At 35.5% G+C, this 24,405-nt stretch overlaps 1 protein-coding gene across 1 annotated transcript; it reads left to right on the forward strand.

Moving 5' to 3' along the window:
• The first annotated feature begins 12,128 nt into the window (after positions 1-12,128).
• On the forward strand, positions 12,129-24,242 carry LOC126830525 (uncharacterized). The gene is made up of 10 exons (XM_050560922.2): positions 12,129-12,256; positions 14,656-14,745; positions 15,263-15,336; positions 17,704-17,874; positions 19,170-19,310; positions 19,629-19,742; positions 21,157-21,405; positions 22,213-22,345; positions 23,081-23,285; positions 24,075-24,242. The coding sequence occupies exons 1-10, from the start codon at positions 12,168-12,170 to the stop codon at positions 24,240-24,242; spliced, it is 1,434 nt and encodes a 477-aa protein (XP_050416879.1). The 5' UTR covers positions 12,129-12,167.
• The last annotated feature ends 163 nt before the right edge of the window (positions 24,243-24,405 follow it).

A 24,405-nucleotide genomic window follows, 5' to 3' on the forward strand; every position in this document is an offset into this window, starting at 1 on the left:
CATAAGCTGGTGTCCTATGGATAATATACAGCCAAAGCTAAATGTCGGGGATGGTTGAATTTATAAACTGAAACGAATGGGTCAAAATGCCATTAATTATGACAGCCTAATATTAAGCAGCTTATTTTCAATAAAGGAAATCATTGAATTGGTTCATAAACAATAACCTCAAAGACTATATAAAATCATGTACAATAATACCAGTTTTTTCATTAACACTTCTAGGTGGAAGCGAACATTAAACTCCCTTTGAACCAAATCATTGGATATTTATCTCCTCGTTAATTAAAGACCTAACCTATACCAAATTCATAAAATCACCAACAGTGAATTATCTCGCGAATTATACATAAATAGACTAAAGTATCTTTTAAGAATTATCAGATCTCTTGATACTCCACCAAGAGATTCTTAGCTAGTTTGTCAACCTGTTCATTGTATGTTGACATAGGAGGGCATCCATTTGCTTTGCTAACCATTCTGGTGTGGCATTAATAACTGCAAGTTATGTGGTGTACACAGCGCTGTAAATGCCACAGTGAATATTTTGAGATGGATTGACCGTTTTGTGTCAATAAATTCCATTGCCTCGTCTGTGTTGGATCATTTAGTTCTACGGCGGTGTTGCAGGGAAGCCTTTTTACTTTAATAGTTATTGTTATTTGTATGTTTTTTTCCTTTGTCATTTGCCAATAGATTTTTGGCCTTGTACGTTTCCTATTGCATATATTAGTTGAAAAAGGTTTAGGCATTTTTAGATTCGACATCTCTTCTTTAGTTTTTGTAGCTTGTCCCAGTGTTTGAGAATAAAATCACATGTAGATCGTGTTCGGAGCCCATCCCCTCGATCGCACACGTCAATCCAAAAGAAATGGCGTACCGGTAGTTTTGATCAGATTGTGAGTAATGACGTATCTGGTGATGATGTGTGTGTGACAATACAGAGCGGAGATGAACAGCGGATGTACATTAGAAATACTATCAAGGAACAGAGATACCAGAACAAAATTTCATTATGCAGTTTTATAATGATACATTTATTTAAAAATAAATCATGCCCTAATAAGTATTCAAATCTATCAATTCTAACTTAGGTTATGACCAATACGTGTGCTTTAGATCATAAGGTCTCTCATTGAATCAAGTGTGTGGCAAATAATAGAGATGGGGTGTAGGGTATGGCGGTATATTAGATTCAAAATTCTAACATGCTATCGTCTAATTTCTAACCTCCGTTCATATAACTTCTAACCTTAATTCATGTAACTTCTAACCTTAATTCATGTAATTTCTAACTTCAATTCGTGTAATTTCTAAATTAAGACAATGTATAATCCAACTTCTTTATTTGTTCAGTGTAAAATTTAATTCTATTTCATCTTATTTCTATTATTTAAACGAAAAACGTCTTCTTCATTGATTCTTTACACGTTTAGAATTTTTACACTTCTGCCTAGTAACCATCATTATGAAGTCGTTTGGTGTCGCCACTGCGTGCTCATTTGGTGATTGCGCACCTGGTAGGGACCATTATGTTTATATAAACGACTCGCTCTTCGCCTGGTTGGTGATTGGGTGGAGTGATGAGAGAGGGAGAGAGGGGGGTAACGACCACTCGGCACAAACTAGGTCATTTCTGGACTAACATATGGTTCAATATATTTCAACAATTCGCTTGCGCGTAGGGGTCTTTAGCAGTGGGAGGACCCGGAGAAAACCCACGAGGTTGGACAGACGACCCTACTCCTTGACAAGTACAACCAGGGAATCGATGGTGAAATTGAAAACAACATCGAACGTGAAATGGTTGGTAAATACTACTTCAAATAAAAGCCAAACAGCATTTTTTTTTTCAATTTTCTTGAAGACAGTTAAGCCATCAATAATATTTATTTACTGTTAATCTGTATTCTATTACCTCTAACAAAAATGATAAACCTTTTCTTGATATGGTTCAATGATATAAATTTAGAAACCTCATACTGTAGGGATGAAACGGGCTTTTCGGGAGTCTGTGATAATCTGTTCATGTGGATAGCGATGGAGTTTTTATTTCTGATTCCTTCATTACACCGACCTGACTAACTTTATGGTAGTTTTTTTTCCAAAAATATTTTATTCAAGTTGCATAAAGCAATACCGAAATTCATAGATAGCGGTTTATCGTCCTACTTTTCTACACCATCCAGGCTAATGAAGACGAACTTACGGTGTGCCATGAGTGAAATTTACGGTCTACTTTTATTACGAATAACAGCTGCAACGATTTTCGTCCGACCCGAACTACTAGACACTGTATATGCCTACAATAACGGCAACCTCCGCAAATCACAAGGACGGAACTAATAATGTCAGAAATATTATAAAGCGTAGTTTTGCCAGTGTGTATACTAGCTGACGATGTTATATATCCCATAGACATATATTTTTTTTCATGATATAACCACCATATTCCGACGTGGTTATCCGTCCCTTGTTATTGATACAAGACGAGGGTCTGCCACGGACAGTGGCTAGTCGTTCGGGTAGTATAAAGAGACATATTTTAGAGCATTAACAGAATAATTTATAGATCAACAGTATATAAATAGTAATTGGCTTAACTGTAAAATAAAAATTCTCGAAATCCTGCTCTTATCTTTAAAAAAAAATAACAAATGCTGTTTAGCTTATATTTAAAACAGTATTTGCAAACCATATCACGTTCGATGTTGTTTTCAATTTTTACACTCCGCCAAACCATTCAACCTGACGAAGAGCGAGTCGTTTGTGGCAACATAATGATCCCGCTCAGTGCTCAATCACCAAATTGAGCACACGGTGTCGACACCAAACGACGTCATAATGATGGTTGCTAGGTAGAGGTATCAAAATTCTAAATTTGCTCGACGTTCATGATTAACATGTAAAGTGACAATGAAGTAGACATTTTTCGTCTTAACAATAAAAATAAGACGAAACAGAATTAAAATTTACACTGAACAAATAAAGAAGTTGGATTATACATTGTCTTAATTTAGAAATTACACGAATTGAAGTTAGAAATTACACGAATTAAGGTTAGAAGTTACATGAATTAAGGTTAAAAGTTACATGAACGGAGGTTAGAAATTAGACGATAGCATGTTGGAATTTTGAATTTAATATACCGCCATAATTACATGAATTAAGGTTAGAAGTTACATGAATTAAGGTTAGAAGTTACATGAACGGAGGTTAGAAATTAGACGATAGCATGTTAGAATTTTGAATCTAATATACCGCCATAGTAGGGAAGAAGGTTAAGAAATAACAGATGGGGTGTAGAGGGAGGGCTAAGAAGTGATAGACATAACGGGTAGATGGAGAGGGTTAAAAAAATAACAGATGGGGTGGGAGTGGGGGTAAAGAACTGATAGACATAGCGGGTAGATGAAGAGGGTTAAGAAATAACAGATGGGATGTAGGGAGAAATGGTTAAACAATAGGTTAAGAAATAATAGAGATAGGGGTATAGGGAAGAGAGGGTTAAGAACTGATTGAGATAGCGGGTAGATGGAGAGGGTTAAGAAATAACAGATGGGGTGTAGGGAGAAATGGTTAATCAATAGGTAAGAAATAATAGAGATGGGGTGTAGGGGAGAGAGTTAAGAACTGATAGAGAGATAGCGGGTAGACGGAGAGGGTTAAGAAAGAGGGCGGGAGGAAACGGTTAAACAAAAGGTTAAGAAATAATACAGATGGGGTGTAGCGAAGAGGGTTAAAAAAATAATAGAGATGCACTTTTTTGTCCCCCGCCTTTCGAGGAAAGCAGGGGACTATTAAAATGGATTCGTCCGTCTGTCCGTCCGTCACACTTTTTGGGACACAATACCTCTCTTTCTAATTGAGCTAGAATGTTCAAACTTGGTGTAGGTGTTTATTAGGTCAATACCTTGATGGAGTTCAAAGATGAGCATTTTCCGCTTAGAGTGAGCGGAGATAAGCAATTTGATTGGTTGATGCTTTGGGACACGATAACTTTAGTTCTAATTAAGTGAGAGTAATGAAACTTGGTGCATAGTTTCATTACATCAATACCTTGACCAAGTTTGATAATGAGCATTTTCTGCTCAGGGTAAGCAGAGCGATAAGCAATTTGATTGGCCAAGATTTTGGAACACAATAATTCTCCTAATTGAGCTAGAATGTTCAAACTTGGTGTATGTGGTTATTGGGCCAATGCCTTGATGGAGTTCGAAGATGAACATTTTCTGTTTAGGTTAAGCAGAGATAAGTAATTTGATTGGTTGATGCTTTGAGGCACGATAACTATAGTCCTAATTAATTGAGAGTGAGGACACTTGGTGTATAGCTTTATTACATCAATACCTTGACTACGTTCGATAATGAACATTTTCTGCTGAGGGTAAGCAGAGCGATAAGCAATTTGATTGATCGAGACTTTGGAGCACAATAACTTTCCTTGTAATTGAGGTAGAATGTTCAAACTTGGTCTAGGCATTCATTAGTTCATTAGGTGAATCCCTTGATGGAGTTCGATGATGAACATTGTCTGCTTTGCTTACGGTAGGCAGAGATAAGCAATCATCTGGTTGGTTGATGCTTAGGGGCACGATAACTTTGGTTATAATGAAGTGAGAGCGACGAAACTCTGAATATAGATTCATTATATCATTAACTTGACTAAGTTCGATTGTGCGAATTTTCTGTCTGGGCTAAGGAGCGATAAGCAATTTGATTGGTCAAGACTTTGGAACATAAAAACTCTGCTTTTAATTGGGGTAGAATGTTTAAACCTGATGTAGATGTTCATTAAGTGAATGTCTTGACTGATTTCAATGATTAACATTTCAAGCTAAAGCTAAGCAGAGCTAATCAATTTCATTGGTCAATGCTTTGGGACAAGATAATCTTGATTCTATCTGATAGAGAGTGGTGAACCTTAGTGTGTAGTTTGATTGCTCGATACTTTTGAAAAAAATAAATGTGCAATTAATTAATATGTGTCATCTATTTATTTTGGGATTTCGGCGGGGGACATCAGCCTCACTGTTGGCTTGTTTTTTAAATATTATCATGGGTATTTGATCATGAATTCTAACTGAATCGTGAGATGTATGGTTCCTGTTTAAACTAAATAAGTACCCTTTATCACATTATTATATTTTTCTGTTGGCTGTAATAAGTTTATTAAAATCTTGTTTGTTTTGCTTCTATTATATCCAATTTTAGACAGATACTATAATTATTTCCCGCTTCTAATATAGTTAAACTTCTTTTTTATTTGACAAAAAAGAACATAATAAAAAGACACATAATTTGAAAAACTGAGCTGAGTTTCAAATTATAGAGTTAAGGCGTTGTGTAGATTTTGTGTATAAAGCCTTTCTGTATGTGCAGGGCTATACTCATTAAATGGTCAAGGACGTATCTAGATATGGGCAAGGTTGGAACTACTTGACTAGTTATGATCGTATCTACAAGGCTATAATCATTAAACGGTCAAGGTCGTATCTACAAGTCAGTGCATTTGTACATTCCTAACACCATTGTAAATCACGTAAGAACGTGTATAAACTTCATGACCCTATGTTTGTCGGAATTTTGTATACATTTTTATTTTAAATTCTTATTGGATCTTACCGTTCAGATCTGGTCAAAATTATTCTGATATGCTTGGTTTTGTATTACTGACAAAATGCTAGTTTAAATCGACAGTTTACTTAATAAGGCGATTCATTTGAGATATCAATCGTGACGGAAAATTTCGTTGATGAACTGATTTCTGTCCCCTCGTTCCCGTCTATGAACACGAGAGAAAACTCATATTCCACAGACTTGGGGGCAGTGATAGAAATCGGGTTTAACTTCCAATCAACGGAAACCAGATCGGTAGAAACCCATACAACCTGAAGAAAACCCAGGGGGTGCAAAATAAACCCTATGCCTCATTATGTAGAAGCATGGTATCGAAATCCCGGTACTCGATCTGTGACGTACATAATTACACAGGATGGTGATGAATTTGAAGGAAGACACGATTTAACACGGATATTGTAACGCGTGATTCTGAGATTCAATTTTAATTATAAATACACCGAGAGACTCCACGAGGATGGATATGCTACCCTACTCCCTGTCTTTGCTGGCCAGACTAACTATGAATGGGTTTTGAAATGAACAATTAATTAAAACTGTGCTGCACGAAAAAATAAAAATAATTGTGTGATAATTGTATTATTTCGGTGAGGTTGGGGTTTGAGGTTGGGCGTTGCATTGCCGAAAGGGTTAATGCGGGCGCATTAGATCATAGGGTCTGTCATTGAGTCATTTCGATTTTCCGCTTGTACGTTACAGGGAGTAGGGTTGCATTCCAACCTCGTGGGTACTCTCCGAGTCCTCCGATTTCCTCCCAATGGGGTGGGAGGCACCATTACTCGGATTACCATAATATCAACCCTAAAGTGGCCCCAGTATTAGTGAGAATATTGAACACTCTTGAGTTCTGAGCAACACCGTCTACCTCGTATTTACAGGAATTTTCTGTTAGTTTCAATGTTCCAGGTACTCCTCAAGCGAGAGCGCAGAAGGCCGTGTGGAAAAGCTGATGACCGCTGCTTCGTTACTAGTCAGTCTTCCCGAAGAATTCCACTGCCCGGGTAACACTGCTCGTCTGTTACCCAAGTCGATCGACTACCGGTCTTTAGAAGCTACTCGGGCGATAGGGGAGGGGAGAAGGCCAGGCAGAAAAGCTCGAGACTATTGTTTCGTTACTAGTCAGTCGACGAAAGAATTTTGGCGACGAAATAAGGAAAAACAAGAAAAGGTGTCGACGTAAAACAGGCATATATGTAAAACACATTTGTGATCACATTACCCTTAAAGATCTATATCGATTTCAAAATCGAAATTCTACCTTAGAAAGTATCAAATTTCGATGGAAAATGTCCTGAGCGAATTTTAAATTCCTGTACTCAATAAGTATTGAAAACTGCGTAGGGATAATTTCTATAATATGCATAGATTAGAGAAATCAACTACGGAACTGTGGTCTGAACCCATAATGTGATGCTGTTACCTCCCTTTAATCCTTATCTGCAATTGTACAATATGCAATGTTAAATTGTACTTTAGATTTTCTTATTGGTGACCAGTTGGGTTAGAACCTGCTCCGACGCCACCGAGGCTCATTAATTGTCATCAGTAGTATATTCCTGAGGGGCAAAAATGCCCAGTGGGACCTATACAAGCACTAAATTATACCTGAACCCCTCAGATTGTCTATATTTTCAATACCAATTTCCCGATTTAAGAAAACAAATCTACATGAAAAAATAACGAGACAAGGAGCTTTGTGTTATATTATTTCAAATCAGATAAAAACGTGTTAGATAATAATAGCTTGATAAAAGTTATTATCTTGTTAAAAATAACCCCGGCACTATCCCTTACGGGTTAACAATATCTCAGTACAAGTTGTTTATTACAACACTGGTGTGAAACAGCAGACGACAAAAAGTAATTTGTTTTAGACTTTCTGATTTAGGTTTAAAATGATATTATACCCATAAATGGCCCAAACATAAGGCACAAAAATGTTGATCGCTTAACGGTTGATTTACGAGAAATTCCAGAAATGAAATTTCGACTAAATAATGATCAAATAGATAACAACAGATATTCAACACATTCCGTTACTTAAAGATACAATATGGAAGTGTTTTGTAAAAGTTTATTAAAGTGGCAAATCGGATCATAATCCAATAACTGTCGCAGGCTAGCTAGACATCGAGGGTTGATTATGGACTGGATAAGTTAATTAATGTCTAATTAATAATTTAGATAACATTTCAGACCTAAAGAAAGACCTGCAATTGTCTGCAATAGGCAGACTTAGCTCTTGCATAATGTATGCTTAATTACCTTTCGTTTAGTGCTTATTATAGTTAACCAGCCCATTCATTTGGAATTGCAAATAGTATTTGTCATTTATTTACACATGAAGTTGCTGATTTTTTGTTTGACATTTCGGACAGATTCTTAACATTTCCTCAAAAAATTGACCTTAGAGATCCAATCCAATTGACAGATGGCAGAAATATGTTTGCAATATATTATACATTGATGGTATGATTGCTTAAATACAATGCTCCGGTTTCCTCCCACTGCTAACGACCCCTACGCGCAAGCGAATTATTGAAATAAAATTGAACCATGTGTTAGTCACAAAATGACCTAGTTTGTGTCGAGTGGACGTTAAAGCCCATTTCTCTCTCTCTCTCTTTAAATACAACGTCCATCTCATGTTAGGCGTGCTTTCTTATTTTAACCAAAGTGGTAAATAATGTAATGCCCTGAAGGCTCAATAAGTGGACCGCAGATGAGTGGTGAGACACATTTTAAGTGGTATCCCCGGCGCTGCCCATGTCAAAACTGCAGCAGAGTAGTCAACTCAGTTTGCAATGTATTTAAAGAAAATGCAACCTAATGATGTATTATTGAGAGATACAGCTTATATAGAGGACTCCATGGCCAATCTATATGCATCAATCTTACTGGTTAGGGTCTGTATGCAATTAACAATCTTGTCAAGCTTTCAATTCGTTCGCATCCGCGAGATGATGGTGATCAGATCAGAAAAGAGTTGAATAGGTTAGGACACGGGACAAAAACGAAAGTGGAACATTTAAAGATAACACTAGCGTTTTTTTTTCGTTTTTTTTTCCACCAGTGGTATTAAACTAGTGTATACACTGGTGTAAGCACTAGTGTTAAATTGAGAGCTCGGGCATAAACAAACCACCAGTTATACACCACTACAACACAACCTTAACACAAGCGTAACCAGGGACTTGAATTGACCCATTGTATATCGTATTATAATTGATAAGTCAAATAGTTACCTTTAAAAAAAAACACCCCCAAAAAACAAACTTATTTTATATCAGCTAACTAAGATCTTTTTCTTAAAATTTATCTATTTTTACAATATTCGACCACTGGTTACCCCTTTTTTATTTAAAAAAACAAACTTATTTTATATCAGCTAACTAAGATCTTTTTCTTATAATTTAGTTATTTTTACAATATTCGACCACCGTTTATAATTGGATAAAACTATTTACTTGATACACAGAATCATAAATACAGTCCCGATCCTTAAGGGAATATATCTTTAATAATTGCACATTGTATATTGTATTGTATCATATTTAATAGACTATGTTACGGGCCTATGATTTTATATACAAAACTTAACTATCTAATGTCTGTTTTTGGGATGACTTTTGACGATATAAGGATAGTATTGTTCTTTGAAATACAAAGATATTACACAGTTTCGTGCTCATTTTGAATAATAAGAGTAAACAGATTGTATTCAATGGTAACCATTGTATGTACCTGTGTAAGGTGTGTATGCAGGGGCGGATCTGTGTTAAATAACACTTTTGAATTCGATGGGGATTCTATTAGAACAACGTCGCTGTCCGAGCAGATTTTCCCTGGTGGCATATGCCTGTCTTCATAAGCACGTTTGGTGCAGAAAGATACGTTAAACCCCGTTTAAGTTCATTCCGTTTGCCTTCCTCTATACACTTTCTGAATTTTCTTGATATTTTGGTGTTGGACACAGTCGCGGTCGGTTTTGTTTTTATATTTTGCTTCTTTAAAGTTTCCTGTCAAAATCGTGCAGAACAGTTTTTATTGCACATCATGTATTTAGCATGTTTTGTTTTGTAAAGTTCCAGTGTCTGTGTTTTGTCAAAGTGACCTCTGGTTACTCCAAAATGACGATAGAGAAGATCATAACCAAGACTAAACCAAATGAAAATATGACACCAATTCTGAAAGAACTCCACTGGCTTCCAGTCCGTCAACGTATCAATTTTAAAATAATGTCTATTACGTATTCTGTTCTAAATGACGATTCTTCACCTCAATACCTTAGAGACCTTCTCAACACCAATAAACCCTGAAGATCCCCTCCATCACAATCAGACAACCTCTTAATTAAGCCTTTTTCAAAAACCTGTGATAGATCTTTCGCAGTCGGTAGTCCGAAGTTATGGAATTCAATATCAAACGAAACCAAGAGCGCAAATTTTATTTAAGGTTACATATTATTTTAATAACTATTTTTCTACATCATGCTAAAATATAGCCATAATAAGCTAATTAATATACATGTAACATCACCGATTTTATACTTCTTTTTTTTTTTTACAATAATCCCCAAACAATATGTTATTGTATTTCTAGTTATTATATCTATCTTATAGAACGTGTTGCTGTATTATATTACATTTATACACGAGTCAAAGCCGTTAGATTTAACCCACTTTTATATCATTCAGCTTGTCACTAAACATTTGCTTGGTATGTATGCTTGATACGTAACGCAATAGCCTGAATCTACGGGTTAAGTTGATACTGTTGATTTAAATTGCGTTTTTATATATAAACAAAATGAAGCCGGTGCAGGAAAGTAGGACGTTATACCCCATTCCACTTCATTTACTCTACTGGGCTAATGAAGACAGGCATACGCCATGCCGTGTGCTATGTGGGAAATTTTGACCGGACAGCTGCGCTATGGCCTACTCTTGTTTCGAATTCTAGCTGTCAAGGGTTCTTTGACGTGCACGTCAATGTGTGTTCATGTACGGGACCTCGGTTTTTCGAACGACTATACATGCGGATGGGACGAAAAACCGAGGTCAACTTAAACCAAAATTGGTATTTCTCACATGTACGGAATATTTGTTCCATCCAGATACGGACGACTATTTGTACGGATGGGACGAAAAACCGAGGAAGAAGTATAACCGGTTAAGTCGGAAAATAAGCTGCCTTTTAACTTCTTCCTAGTGAAAGGTGAAACTCCCCGATAATGTACATACGTTACAAGGAAGATTCTAACAAAATGAAGATTGCTTCAACGAGGCAAAATATATGCTTTTTCTTTCAAGAACACACACATACTACTTCCCATTTGAAGAATTCGCTTAGCTAACAAATTTCTGTTTTATTTTTAAACCTCTCTGATATTTTTCTAATGTTTAGTGAAAGGCGAGAATATCCGGGTCGTGCTCTCACTTTCAATTTGATAGGCTCTTTCCGCGAGATCATGATCGAGTAGTCACGTCAACAAGTTTGAATTGCTATTATACATTAAATACCTTTGTGTAGATATTAAAAACGTCCTTATGCAAACAAAACAAAGGACTATGTCAATAATTGCATGATCTCAAGAGATGGTTTTTAAAAAAGAAAAGCAAATAAAAAGAGCCCAAAAATTCGAGATTAGCATATGATTCAATTTTATATGTATATCAATAATTCGGAGTCTTTAGCTTTGGGAGGAAACGGGATCAACTGGAGAAAACCCACGAGGTTGGATGGGTGACCCTACTCATTGTCAAGTGCAAGTTGGAAAGCGAAATCACACCACTTGACTCAGTGACAGACCTTACGATCTAACGCTCACGCGTTAAGACATTGCCCCCACCCCCACCCTCTCCCGGAAATGAAATAGGGTCTACTTTTCTGTACTGACTGGGCTAATGAAGAAGGGCATACGCCATACAGTGTGCCACGAGGAAAATTTGTCCGGATAGCGCCGCTACGGCCTACTCTTTTTTCGAATTCCATCTGTCTGTGTTTTTTTTTCCTTGCAACCCAATGTGTACATGGGACATCGTGTTTTCGTCCCATCTAAACGAACGGACGACCGGATACTTTCTCTACCAACATGGACAGTAAACCCGAGGCATCCTGGCTAGCGAACTAGGGCTTTAAAAAATGAGCCACCACGGCTTTCTTTATATAAGCAGTCCGCGTGTCCAACATTTTTTATTGTGTTTTTTTAAAATTAAATATTAACTACTTATTTTGAACTAGAATTTAAAGGAGTCCGTCATCAAATATTTGCAACTACAAATTACATTTTATTTTGAAGCAAAATAAAGTCCGGTATTATCTCCCATTGAATGAGCTAAATTTAAATCCCTCGAAAGAAAGAACGCACTAGATCACATAAATAATACATACAATGCAATATATATCCGGGACTGTCGTAATTTGTTGATTTCATACTTGACTAGTATCTTCAATCTGTCAGCTCGGTATATTGCGTACTCGCAAATACAGACTATTTTGTACCAAAGAGGAATTTACGGATAATTATGAATATAAGGAAGTGTGTTAAAAACGTTCACGTTGATGTATTCATTGTGTTACTAGTATTGTTTAATACATATACAGTACAAGCAGCGTAAGTAATTGATTCCTTTATCATATTTTATTAAAGTAATTCGTAATCGTATTATTCATAATATCATTATTTACTGTTTGATTATAAATCATTGAAGATGCATTATGTAAGACTTAGATAAATATTTGGTCGTTCCTTGCTATAATAGTTTAAAATTAGTTAAAATACAGATGTGACGTCACCCTTTGATGTTGGCGTACCATTATTTCAAATAATCGTACGGGCAACTTGCCAATAGTACTTTATTCATACTAGTGAGATATTGGACTAGTGTGACGTAAAAGCTCGTGCGGAGTGTCTCGCTCTCGACCATTAAACAATACTTATATAACATTTGAAGTCAAAATAAATACCTGCAATAGACAGATTTATCCCATACACAATACAATATTAATAGAGAAATCCGAGAGTGTACTAAAGTAATAGTAAAGTTTAACGTTGAGAATTCTGAAAGAATAATTCTACCAGTTTACACAGGTCAAGTACAGCTGGAAAAAAGCAAATACACGTGTGTCTACGCTATACAGCAAGAATATATTACAACTTCAACTGTTTTATATACGAATATTATTGTATTTATTAGGGTTAACGATTTAATTAAGAATATACATGTAGGTAACATATCCCCAATTTATTAAGCATCTCCACAAGGACCCACTCCCTAATGGTCATTAACTGACAAACGTAAAACCATAAAAAATAACAGATATCCAATTGTTTACTTTTCTTTTGGTCAACGACGTCATTAACGATATCCTTTGTCACTCCACTCTACATCTAATGGTAGACATCACGAACATAACATTCAGAAATATCTTATCTTAGGCTATATGAGTTAAACAATACGAAATTATGCCGTCTACTTACACTTACACACAAAGATACTTAAACAATGTCAATAAGGTTACCAAGAAAAAGCCTCCAGCTAGGGTAAACCAGTCTGGCTGCTTGTCACGTATACACAGTCGGTATTATATTCACGACTGTCATTTATAGCAGATCTTATAGTCTGCTACATCTCCCATCCATCAGTAAGGCAATATTTTCAAATTGATCAGCTTTTTTGGATCCGTTAATAATCGCAACACAATTGTTTTAAAAATGAATATTGCTCTTTATGGTTATTTGGGTTATATATTTATGCACAGTTTCATGTAAAAATGCATAAACGTGTGGTGATACCTAAAATTTAATTTTATAGTATAAAGTATACTCTTAACCGCAAAAAGATAGCTTTTCGTTTTTGACAATATTTGACGCCTCGTTCGTTCATTCCATCAAATAGTTTTAATATACACTATAGTCCCAAATGGGTTGTGATGATGATTTTATAATTCCATCCCATACATTCTCGTGTTTTCTATTACTTTTTCATACAATAATATTATTATTATTATAGGTATTGTCGTATAAAACTTGTTTGCCCATCATCAGTGGGATGCAAAGCTATGGTTATCAACAATTACAGATAAATGTGCACCTAAGACCTTCCGCCCCGACGTGGATTTAGTTGGGTTGGGTGCCCCCACGCCCATGAGACCAAGCAAGCGCCCCCCCGCTAGACAAAGTCCCCTCAAACCCAGTCCCAAATTACATATTATCTGAAATTCTATTGCGACAGTTACATAAATATTATACGTAGCTGTCTGAAATTTTTTCACGCCGTTATATCACCATTCATCCAATCCTGATCTGTGGTCTTTTACTCCCTCATCGCTGTCATATTCACAGTTATAGTGAATCGCTCAGTTAGTAGTAGCACTAGTGAGTGGGTCGTGGGGGACTGTCACCTCTCACAAGGCGGAATTAAAATGCAGCCTCCGGATTATTTCGCAGATTATGTGAGGAAACAGACTGTATTAATTTTCTGTTAACAATCACAAAACAGGCGGAATCGACAGGCCGATCTCAAGATTCTGTCCAATTGTTTCCCATTTCTAATGCTCTCGTTCGCAAAAATTTGCTCCCATCAATGACCTCAAATGCCTCAAATTTTCAAAATTTTCTCAGAGTGAGAGCACCCCCCTTCCCCCGCGCCCTTCGGGTTGCACAGTGTCATGGTCACTTCTTTAAAATTGACAAAAATCGGTTACAATCATAATATGACATGACTACTTTTTCAACCAACTTGAATAAAACTGTTTTTCGGAGATCAGCGAAAAACCATATAAGCCATGCGATCTGTGTTCTATGGGCACGCTCAGGCAGTGTTATACTTATAGCCAGTATTTTGTTGACATTCATTGTGGGGTGGGATTGTTGATGGCGCCCTAGATTTGAATCCCCCCCCCCCCTATACGCAGCTTCTGGCGCCTGGGGAGATGACAAATGACTGGGTTTTGATCATCGGGAAAATTTGTCACTGGAGCTTTTCTGATGTTTCTATATTTGATTTGCAGTAGCCATGTTTGTACAAAACAGGAAGCCTACCAGCAAAGATACAAAACAAAATGTGGTAAGCTTAATTGGAGGCGATGCACAAGACATAGGTAAAGTATTGTGATGCTGATTCTCTTTTAGCTTAATTTATTGTACTAAGCATGTTTTATTACTTTCATGTAATCAGTAAGTCTTTTAAAATGTCTTATAGGACTAATTTTAAGAGTGGAAAATGATACTTCGTTAAATTTTAAAAGGCATTTTCTTTTTTCTTTTATTTTTGTTATAATTATCTCTTACTACAAAACGCGCACATAATATTTTCAACTGGAAAGAAGACTTACAATGTTAGGTTGTTAATATGTTTTATCTTGAAGACTACAATGTTGGGTTGTTAATATATATTTTCTAGAAGACAATGTTAGGCTGTTAATATGTATTTTCTAGAAGACTTACAATGTTGGGTTGTTAATATGTATTTTCTAGACGATTTAGAATGTGACGTTTTTAATATGTAATATATAGAAGACTTAAAAGGTTTTAAATAATATGTATTTTCGAGAAGACATACAAAGTTGTATTTTCGAGAAGACTTTCATTGTTACGTTGTTTATATGTATTTTCTAGAACAAGATATAGGGTGAAGAGCTATTGTTGCACTGGGTGGAGATCTGCTGGATCTGGATTAGCTTGTGATCATGGTAAATATATTTTCATTTTTATTCCACCTATTATTGTGTATGTTATAATCACAATAATATTTATTATATGGAACACAAAAACTATTTTAACTAAACACAACGTTAAGTGTACCCTAAACGTTATAAAGCAAATGATAGTAAGTATGTTGTTACGTCCAGTACATTACAATATGACATTATGGACAGGTTGATTTAAACATACATCATGCAAGAGTTAAATCGGCCAATTGCATATTTTTAGGACTGAAATGTTATCTAAATTATTATTTAGACATTAATTAACTTACACAGACCATCATCAATCATTAATTTTTTATAGTACCGACTTTAGTAATAAAGATCGAGGCTAGGCCCAAAATTCATTCGCTAAATACTCGGTTCCGGGTGGATCAATTTGACTGAAATTTTCAGCAAATTCCCTTTACATTATGTAGAACTACCAGCTCTTTATCTAATCTCCCATAATGTATTTTTAATTCAGTTGTTTATATATCAAGGCGTAATATAAAAATAAAAAAAGAAGACAATGGGTAAGAAGATAAAGTTCTTGTGTATTAAAATGGTACTTTAAAACATGTCGAGAAGGGGGGGGGGGGCATCTTCTCTGTTAGTTAAATTAAAGTTCTGGTGTCATCAGTGCGGACAGAAAAAGAAACATTCCTCACGGCAAAAGAAATCGCTTTGTTTTATGTGGAAACGCGAAGTTCTCGCAATAAAAAACAAATAGCTGGAGTCGTTGATTATTTACATAATAACTGTTCATGCGGTTATCTGCATGTAGTTAAACGTTTAAAATTGTATAGAGTCTTTAGTCCATTAGAGGTTTCCTAAATATAATATACAGAGAGTTTATATACACAAACAAGTAAAGCGTAATTAACAAATAGGGAAACCACTTAATGATATTGTATTCCATACAATGTTATTGTGTTTAGTACGTATTATATGGGGGGGGGGGGTAGCCGAATGGTCTAATGTGGGCGCTTAGATCATAAGCTCATAATGACCTAGTTTGTGTCGAGTGGACGTTAAACCCAATTTCTCTCTTAAATGAATATAATATGTTGAGTTGAGCAAAAGTTTAAAATTCGTCTTTTGGGAACGACACAGTTTTAAAATAAGCTATAAGAGCTGGGAGTGGGGGAGGGGGTAATTCATTTTGCTACCAAGTCCTCCAATCGTTCCTCTGAACATTGATGTATGTCACTATAAGCTGCGGGGTTGGGTGGCCGATTATCCAGTTTTGGATTAAATTATTAAATGGCAATAGTTTTTTTTAATCAATTACAAATCTAGAGACTTGATTATGTGCTTGCCATGTGAATATTATATGGCTAATGAATATCTCTCTCTCTCTCTCTCTCTCTCTCTCTCTTTCTCTCTCTCTCTCTCCCCCTCATATATATTTGATGAGGCCCTGAAGACGCTCGATACAGAGCAGGCAGCTAGCTTATAAATTAATGTATATCAGAATGTAGTAAAGTGGTTGATGTTTTTGAAATGGACTTATTTTTTATTTTATTTTATATATGTATTAAAGTAGATATAGTACAAGTAGCTGATATAGTACTATGTTTATGATAGATGAATACCCAAATAAATAAAACATACGTCTAGGTAACAAATTCACCACTTCATTTCATTCTGACATACACTAAATCATATAAGCTAGTTGTCTGTCCCCTATAGGCGTCTCCATATATTAATAATATATACAAGAAATTAAATTTGTAACCATACATAATACATTCGTGGAATAATAGATTTCCAAGGCAATGGATTATAATTAAAAACAAAACATTATAAAGTATATAATACATAATATGACATTAATTTACATAGACTTTCTGGTATAATGTGACAATTGTACAATACAGGAGTAATGAGATAAAATGATATTATTTATGAATAATCCCAAGACTGACGAAAAGTGCTTTAAAATGCTAAAATGTTATTAAACCAGTTTTGAAATCAGCCTGTGTCGGCATACAAAGTATATATATATATAGGCAGATTGAGCTCTTACATAAAGCATCTTTAAATATATATATAAAATTCAAGTATTAGAGAAAAAACGCTAAAAATTAAAATTTTGGCTAGTACTTTCATCGTTATCAAACGAATCGTCAGGCCATTTCTGACGATTCGTTTGATAACGATAAAATGGCCTGACGATTCGTTTGATAACGATGAAAGTACTAGCCAAAATTTTAATTCTTAGCGTTTTTTCTCTAATACTTGAATTTTACTTATATGTTTAACTGAGTGTTAGATCGTTTTATATATATGTTTTTCTATATAAATATATATAGGCAAATTTAGCTCTTACATAAAGCATCTTTAAACTGTATGTATTTTATATTCTAGCTATATGTAACGGCAAGATTGACCCACCAGCTTGTGATAACTATTTCTCCAACTCTCATATAATATATAGTGATGGAAGTATTCAAAAAAATGTATATGGTACATGTCCAAATCCTGAACGATGTAGCTGCCCAAAAGATGGTTTTTATTCGGCTGGCCCAACGTGTGAAAGTACGTATGCATAATGTTATATATATTTTTTTCAAATATATATTATGATTTATTAAATCTTATTTTTTTTTATTTTACAAACATGTTTTACAAAGAAGTCAGTATGGTTGACATTCTTAAAATCTAATCAAAATACATCAAGGGTGGGGGTGGGGGCACTGGCTCAGGTGCTCACTCACTGGGGGTTTCGGGTTCGCTCCTGGTGTAGGCCGAGATAATACCTCGGGATTTTCTGGTGTGGTTCTCCATTAGAAGTAATGCAGGACGGAGGGCCTGACAAGGATAGCTGTCCAGTAAAAGAACCCTTGACAGTTGGAATTTGATGTAACTGTAGTGTAGTGCCGCTGTCAAAAGCACACTGTATGGCGTTTGCCCGTTTTCTATAGCCCAGTGAGTCAAACCACATTTCGTTTCATTTCATTTAATAAGTGTTAAGTAACGCAATGGTGTTAGTTTGATCTGACCATGCAATTTAAAATTGAATTGACAAATCAACAAAGAGCATGTAATTTATCTTTATCAGAAAATTTGCTATTCTTATATACGAAAGCTTTACATTTTTTACCTACTTCTTTGTGCTATTTTTTTATTGCCAATAAATTAAATTATGTCCCTTAAATCAACACTTAAGAGCGAAAGATTAAGACTACGTTTAATTTATTATTCACACGATTGCTTTGATATTTATCAATATTAGACTAGAGTGAACACCTTTTGTATATTGACTTAGCTGGATATTTATTACCCCGTCTTTTCGAAGAAAGCAGAGGATACTAAAATGTGGTCGTCGCCCTGCCCGTCCGTTTCTCAAAACAATAATATTCTGCTTCTAATGTTGTAGCATGTTCAGAGTTCGATGATGCACATTATCTGCGTAGACTAATCACATATAAAGCATGTTGATTTGTCGATGCTCCGGAACACAATGACTTTGATTCTAATTAAGTGGACTCGTTTAAACTTTGTGTCTTGCGTCATTACATCAAAACTTTGATTAAGTTTGGTAGAGAGACCCGTTTTGGTTATGAGTGGGTGCGATTGGCTAATATTGGTGTATACGTGTATACAGCGTTGTCTGCCTAGACTAAACAGAAAAAGAAAATTCATCGAGACTTTGGAACACAATAACGCTGCTTCTAATTGAGATAAGGTGTCCAGATGTCTTGTAGTTGTTTAGTGGATGGGAAGGATCATTTGAAACCAACATACAATAATAATTAGCCATTAATAGTTTTTAAACTTTGTCATTAATGATATAATGTGATTTAGTAACTTATTTTCATTAAATTTTATAGTGTGCTCAGCTATTACAAATTGTGATCTGGAAACATGTACATCATCATCGAACCAGAGGTGCTCAAGATGTGAAGGAGTTCGAGATGAAAAACCCGGCTTTAGAGCTTATGTTGTTTCCAGTGATAAAAAACGCTGTACAAGTTAGTATTTAATCCATAGGTATCAATAATCTATTACATATGAAATCAAGAAATTGAGATTCTCTAGTGGCTGCATGTAACCCCGAGGTTATCGCCTACCCAGTGGTCTTCCGCTTTTGAAATTCAAGTACAAACCATTGCCACACAGTAAGTAATGATGGATGTCGTTCTTGGTGCAGACCATGCTTACGCTTTCTGGAACTTAATGATACATTTACGACTTCTTAAATTAAAAGTTCATATAGTTGACCAACTTTTGATGGGCGTGTATATCCAAGCCATTTTTGTAAAGCCAATCGCATTATTCTATTATTACAGAGGCGTGTTCCTGGCGATCTGACAGTACTCCATGTTATCCTGGAAGCTGTGCCAATGAACTGGCATCAAAGTGCACCTGTACATCAGGATTTACTGGCGCAAAATGCGAAAGAAGTAAGTGTAGAAATTGTATTGGCAAACGGTTTAAGATCTGTAATGAAATGAGATTAACCTCCTACTTTTCTACACCGACTGGACCAATGAAGACAGGCAATCGGTTGAAGACGAGGAAGTGTCATGCTGTATGAAATGAAATTGGATTTAACATCATTTTTTCTGCTCCATACTGGCTTACGAAGTTCTAAAATGATCTAGTTTAATTTTGTCGGCTGGTTAACAAGATCTAAATTTTATCGAATAGTCACACTGATTTGAAAATTAAAGGTTACAAACAAACTTCTCAAATTGTGCCATAATTGAATATATCGGTGTCGTGTGTATTAGTGAAGCGAAAATTGACGATTAAACCCGTGCTTTAAAAGATGTCCTATAACTCGGCATATTCTTTTATCTATTTATGATTGTAATTTGTGTTGTTTTATTTTATTTTATTCAGGTATGCATGCATGCAATCTGGTTAAAACATAGATCCTATTTCGTTTCATTTTTATAGTTCAAAATTTCGTTTTACTTGTCTTTACTACACTTGGATCTGGAAGACTTGTTATTTAAACGTGTTCTGCTTGAAATAAGGGGTCAGCCAATCAAATGGTCTGTCGAATCGAGTGTTTGACCTTTTTTGCCCGGAACTGTGGGTAATCCACTAGTAACATCAATGCTGATTGGTTAATCAAATGTCTGACGTCATAGGTGAAAAGTCGGTCTTTTGACCCCTGACGTGACCTATCGCTATAACTTGTCAGATCCTCATGTAGTGTAGGCCATCGAAAGTATAAAAAAACGAAACGAAATATAGATCTGTAATTTAATCAGATTGGCATGCATGTATCCTTGTACTGATCCCGAATTCTGTGTCGAATTTACTGAATAAAAATTACTATAAGCATAGACATTCTAATGCGTAAAATATTTGTTATTATGATCAATAATTGTTAGTACTTCGATTTGTATTGGTATGCACTCTAGCTAACTAGTAGTATAGTTGTTCATGGAACCGGAACTGGGTTAATTATATTCTCGTTATTCTTTAGCCCGAAGTTCCTCGAAAAAAAAAGTCTAAGGCTCCGCTAATTCAAGTATGATCGACATTAAACTTAGTATCCGTGTTCATTGGACAATTACGCATCATGGACAGACACGATGGATGTGTTGGCGTTTTGCACGGTTACTCTCAAGTCTACGTTTGTGTGGGTTTATGAAATATTGTTGTTATTCACACAAGTAGTGACACGTATCAGAATTAGTAACAGATTCAGAATGTGTTTGTCTGCGATATCATCTCAAGAACAACTGAACGAACAACCGAACATTCTGTGTTGTAAAATGGATCAGTTACTGGAAAATTTGCTTTTTATCAAAAAGTAATGTCAACTATTTGCTTTATAATTTTGTCAATTTATTTTTTTAGTAACCGAAAAGCCGTCAATTAAAGAGAATATACTAAGTCTGACAGCAGCTAATAATGGCGGTAAAACTGATGCACCAGGAAATACCAATGCTGGACCAGTTCAAGATACTGTATGGACTAATATGGTTAATCCTGTTAATATTCACTTTAGATTTACGGCGGATTACCAACCAGTTGTGCCTGCTCGACAGGCGTATGTCAAGGATTTTAAAGCTGGCATTATTAGTGCGAGTTTAAGCCTGGAAAAGGGTATATGTTTTTGTATTGTTTAGTTTTATGCAAATCCCACGCTACTGATTTTAATCCAACACATAAATGTCATTTCCTATACATTATTCGTTTGCTGACATACATGTACATATTAGTGTTATTAACCCTTTTACAGATCAGAAAATACAATATCTGAATAATCAAATCCAAAATCAGGGTCTGGCTCGTGTAGATATGATTTGATGTATCCTCGGCTCTTTTATTGATTAGAACCCGCTAAAATTATTAATAATGACAATAAAAAAGAAAAATACGAAAATATATTTTTAAAATACAATATGAATGTCATGAGTGATCTGCTACTTACGGATAGCCAATAAACACAGCCAAAATAAGACCATATATGTACACTTATTTATTTCCAGTGGGGTTCCTTAGTGGCAGATCAGACCATTTTATCCCTGGAGGGCAGGTTCGCGTTAAAAAACAGTACGTCTTCTTGCTTTTTACCTTCACATCAACAAGGACCGTGAAGTGGTGAAGGACCGAGGGCCCGGCAAGGGTCATCGTGTAGTCGTTCGGAAGGGACGAAAACCCGAATCGAGGTTCCGTTAACACATTGGCGTGCATGTAAAAGAACCTTGACAGTCCGGGCAAAAATTCCCATATATGGTGTATGCCCGTCTTCATTAGCCCAGTCGGAGCAGAAAAGCGAGTCAATGTCTTACCCACTGATCAATTGAAATCAGCTAGCATTTTTTAATGGCAGGTTGTGTTGCGCTTCCGTTTTAAAATGTTTTAGAATTAGATACCTTTCCCTATTACTAATATGAGTTCTGCTTTCAGATGTCAATCATACCCTTTCTCATCGTTGTGGCGGACCACAGAGTAGAAGTAATCCTAATCAGGGCGTGTTTACCTGTGAACAGACATTAACAGGCTTATCTCAGTTATCTCTACCATTTAATCACAAGGATGTGTAAGTTGTTTTTAAATAACATATTTACAAGGCGATAAAAAGTATTATTCGATGTTTTGTTGTTTTCTTATTTTATAAACAATAACATAATGTGTATTTTTATCAGTCACTATATCCTGAATATCTAGTCCTTTGTTGACCAGGCAGCACAGTTGTTAATCGGATCTCTGGGATACAGGAAAAGCCCATTTCCTGCCTTATGCTCTTAAGATCTTAGCGAAAGTCTTAAATCGCACAACACTTTCTATGTAACTGCATAATAGCTGGGTAGCCGGGAAGAGAGGGACGATTAAGGGTCTTATTCAAGGAAACCAGAACTAGTAATAAAGTAAAAATATACTGATAAAAACTGCATGGAATATATCGCGTTGTTGAATCTTATGAAAATAGTAGCGGATAAACATACAATATTAAGATGTAGTAATCTGGAAACAACAATAATTAGCAACAGTTAGTGGCACAGTTATGCCCCCTTTTTAATTCTGATAATAACAGCCATACATATTATTTCGTTTAAGATTTACATACAATAATCAGACTTAGTATTCCACAAAACAACTGTCAAAATTTGTTAGTTATACGCACAGTTATGCTCCTTTTTAAATTCAAGGAAGGTTTATTAATTTACACAGTTGACCGATATTTTTATACAGATATTAAACCCAATACTTGATATTCTGCAGTTAACACAAGCTGTTTTGTTTTGCTTAAAGTTTGCTATAATGTACATTTTAGACTCTCGTTTTCGATGTCAGTTGCCAATGGTGGATTTGTTAAGATTGAAAATAAGGAAACACGCTTGGTGGAAACTAAATATCTACAAGGATTGACTCAAACCAATACATTTTCTATAACATTTGACACTGTAGATCCATATCATTGTAAGCCCCAGTCAGGATGTTCTCTAGATATGCTCTCTGATGTAGACTTATCTAAACAGGTACATATATACTCTAGACCAATATTATTGTAAACCTCGATATTCACTATATATGCGGTCTGAAACATATATGGTTGCTGTTGACATATATTATTGATATCGTTTCTTCAGATATTATTTGAATTATAAAAACAAGTAGTTGTATACCATAAATCCATATTATTGTGAACGTTAATGACCTGCTGCTTTCTGGTGTTGATGTTCTGGACAGTATATTTATGTTAATGTAAACTTACAGGATGGTCTTAGACATGTAGCCAAACTGTCCTCAGTTACATGTTCTTTAGATATGCTGTCTGATGTATACTTGTCTAAACAGGTAGAAACGTACCCCAGTCACATGTCACTGTAATAGTCAACATTGGATTTAGACACTGCCTATTATTATCTACTCAATACTTTTTTGAAAAGTCATATCTACTACTACTACTACCTTAGTTCCTTAACGTCTACGACCACAAAAGTGATATCGCAGAGAAAGTTATATCTACAACTCTTATATGTTATACCCCATCTCGATACTGTCGTCGACTATTACAGCTCCAAATGCTCCGTTTACGGCAAATGCAATGGCACAACCCGATTCTGAATACTTTGGCGGGGCATAGGCAAGTTTTATTACCAAGCTAGTATTTCATGGGTAATCACTGGCGTTGTTCCTTTTTCGAAATTTAATATGAGTTCGAAATATTGGTTTGTGCTTAGTGTTAAACAAAGAGGTCAACGGAGTATATTAGCCAATAAAAGAATACACCATGTGTGAATAATCATACATTATTTATTGTGTAGCGTACCAAAAGCTTTTCTTGGGACGGTTGGATTGATGCAGATGCTGGGATTAAAGAATATTCATATGAACTGTTTGAACTTCATCCTGTTGGTAATGAACTTGGAGTCAAGGCTAGGAAGACGGGGTCAAGCACTACATCAGTAAGTATCAGACAATACTTACTATAACGAAACAATGCTTCCGGGATCAATGTAAAGCTCAGATGTACATGAGTATAAATAACATAATATTTTATAACCAGATGAACTGAATACTAAAATGTTCAGTTTCAAGAAGATATCGATGTATAAACACTTTATAATATGTTTGTCATTGTTAAAAATAAACATT

This window comes from Patella vulgata, chromosome 8 (assembly GCF_932274485.2).
Source record: "Patella vulgata chromosome 8, xgPatVulg1.2, whole genome shotgun sequence".
Classification (NCBI taxonomy): Eukaryota; Metazoa; Mollusca; class Gastropoda; family Patellidae; genus Patella; species Patella vulgata.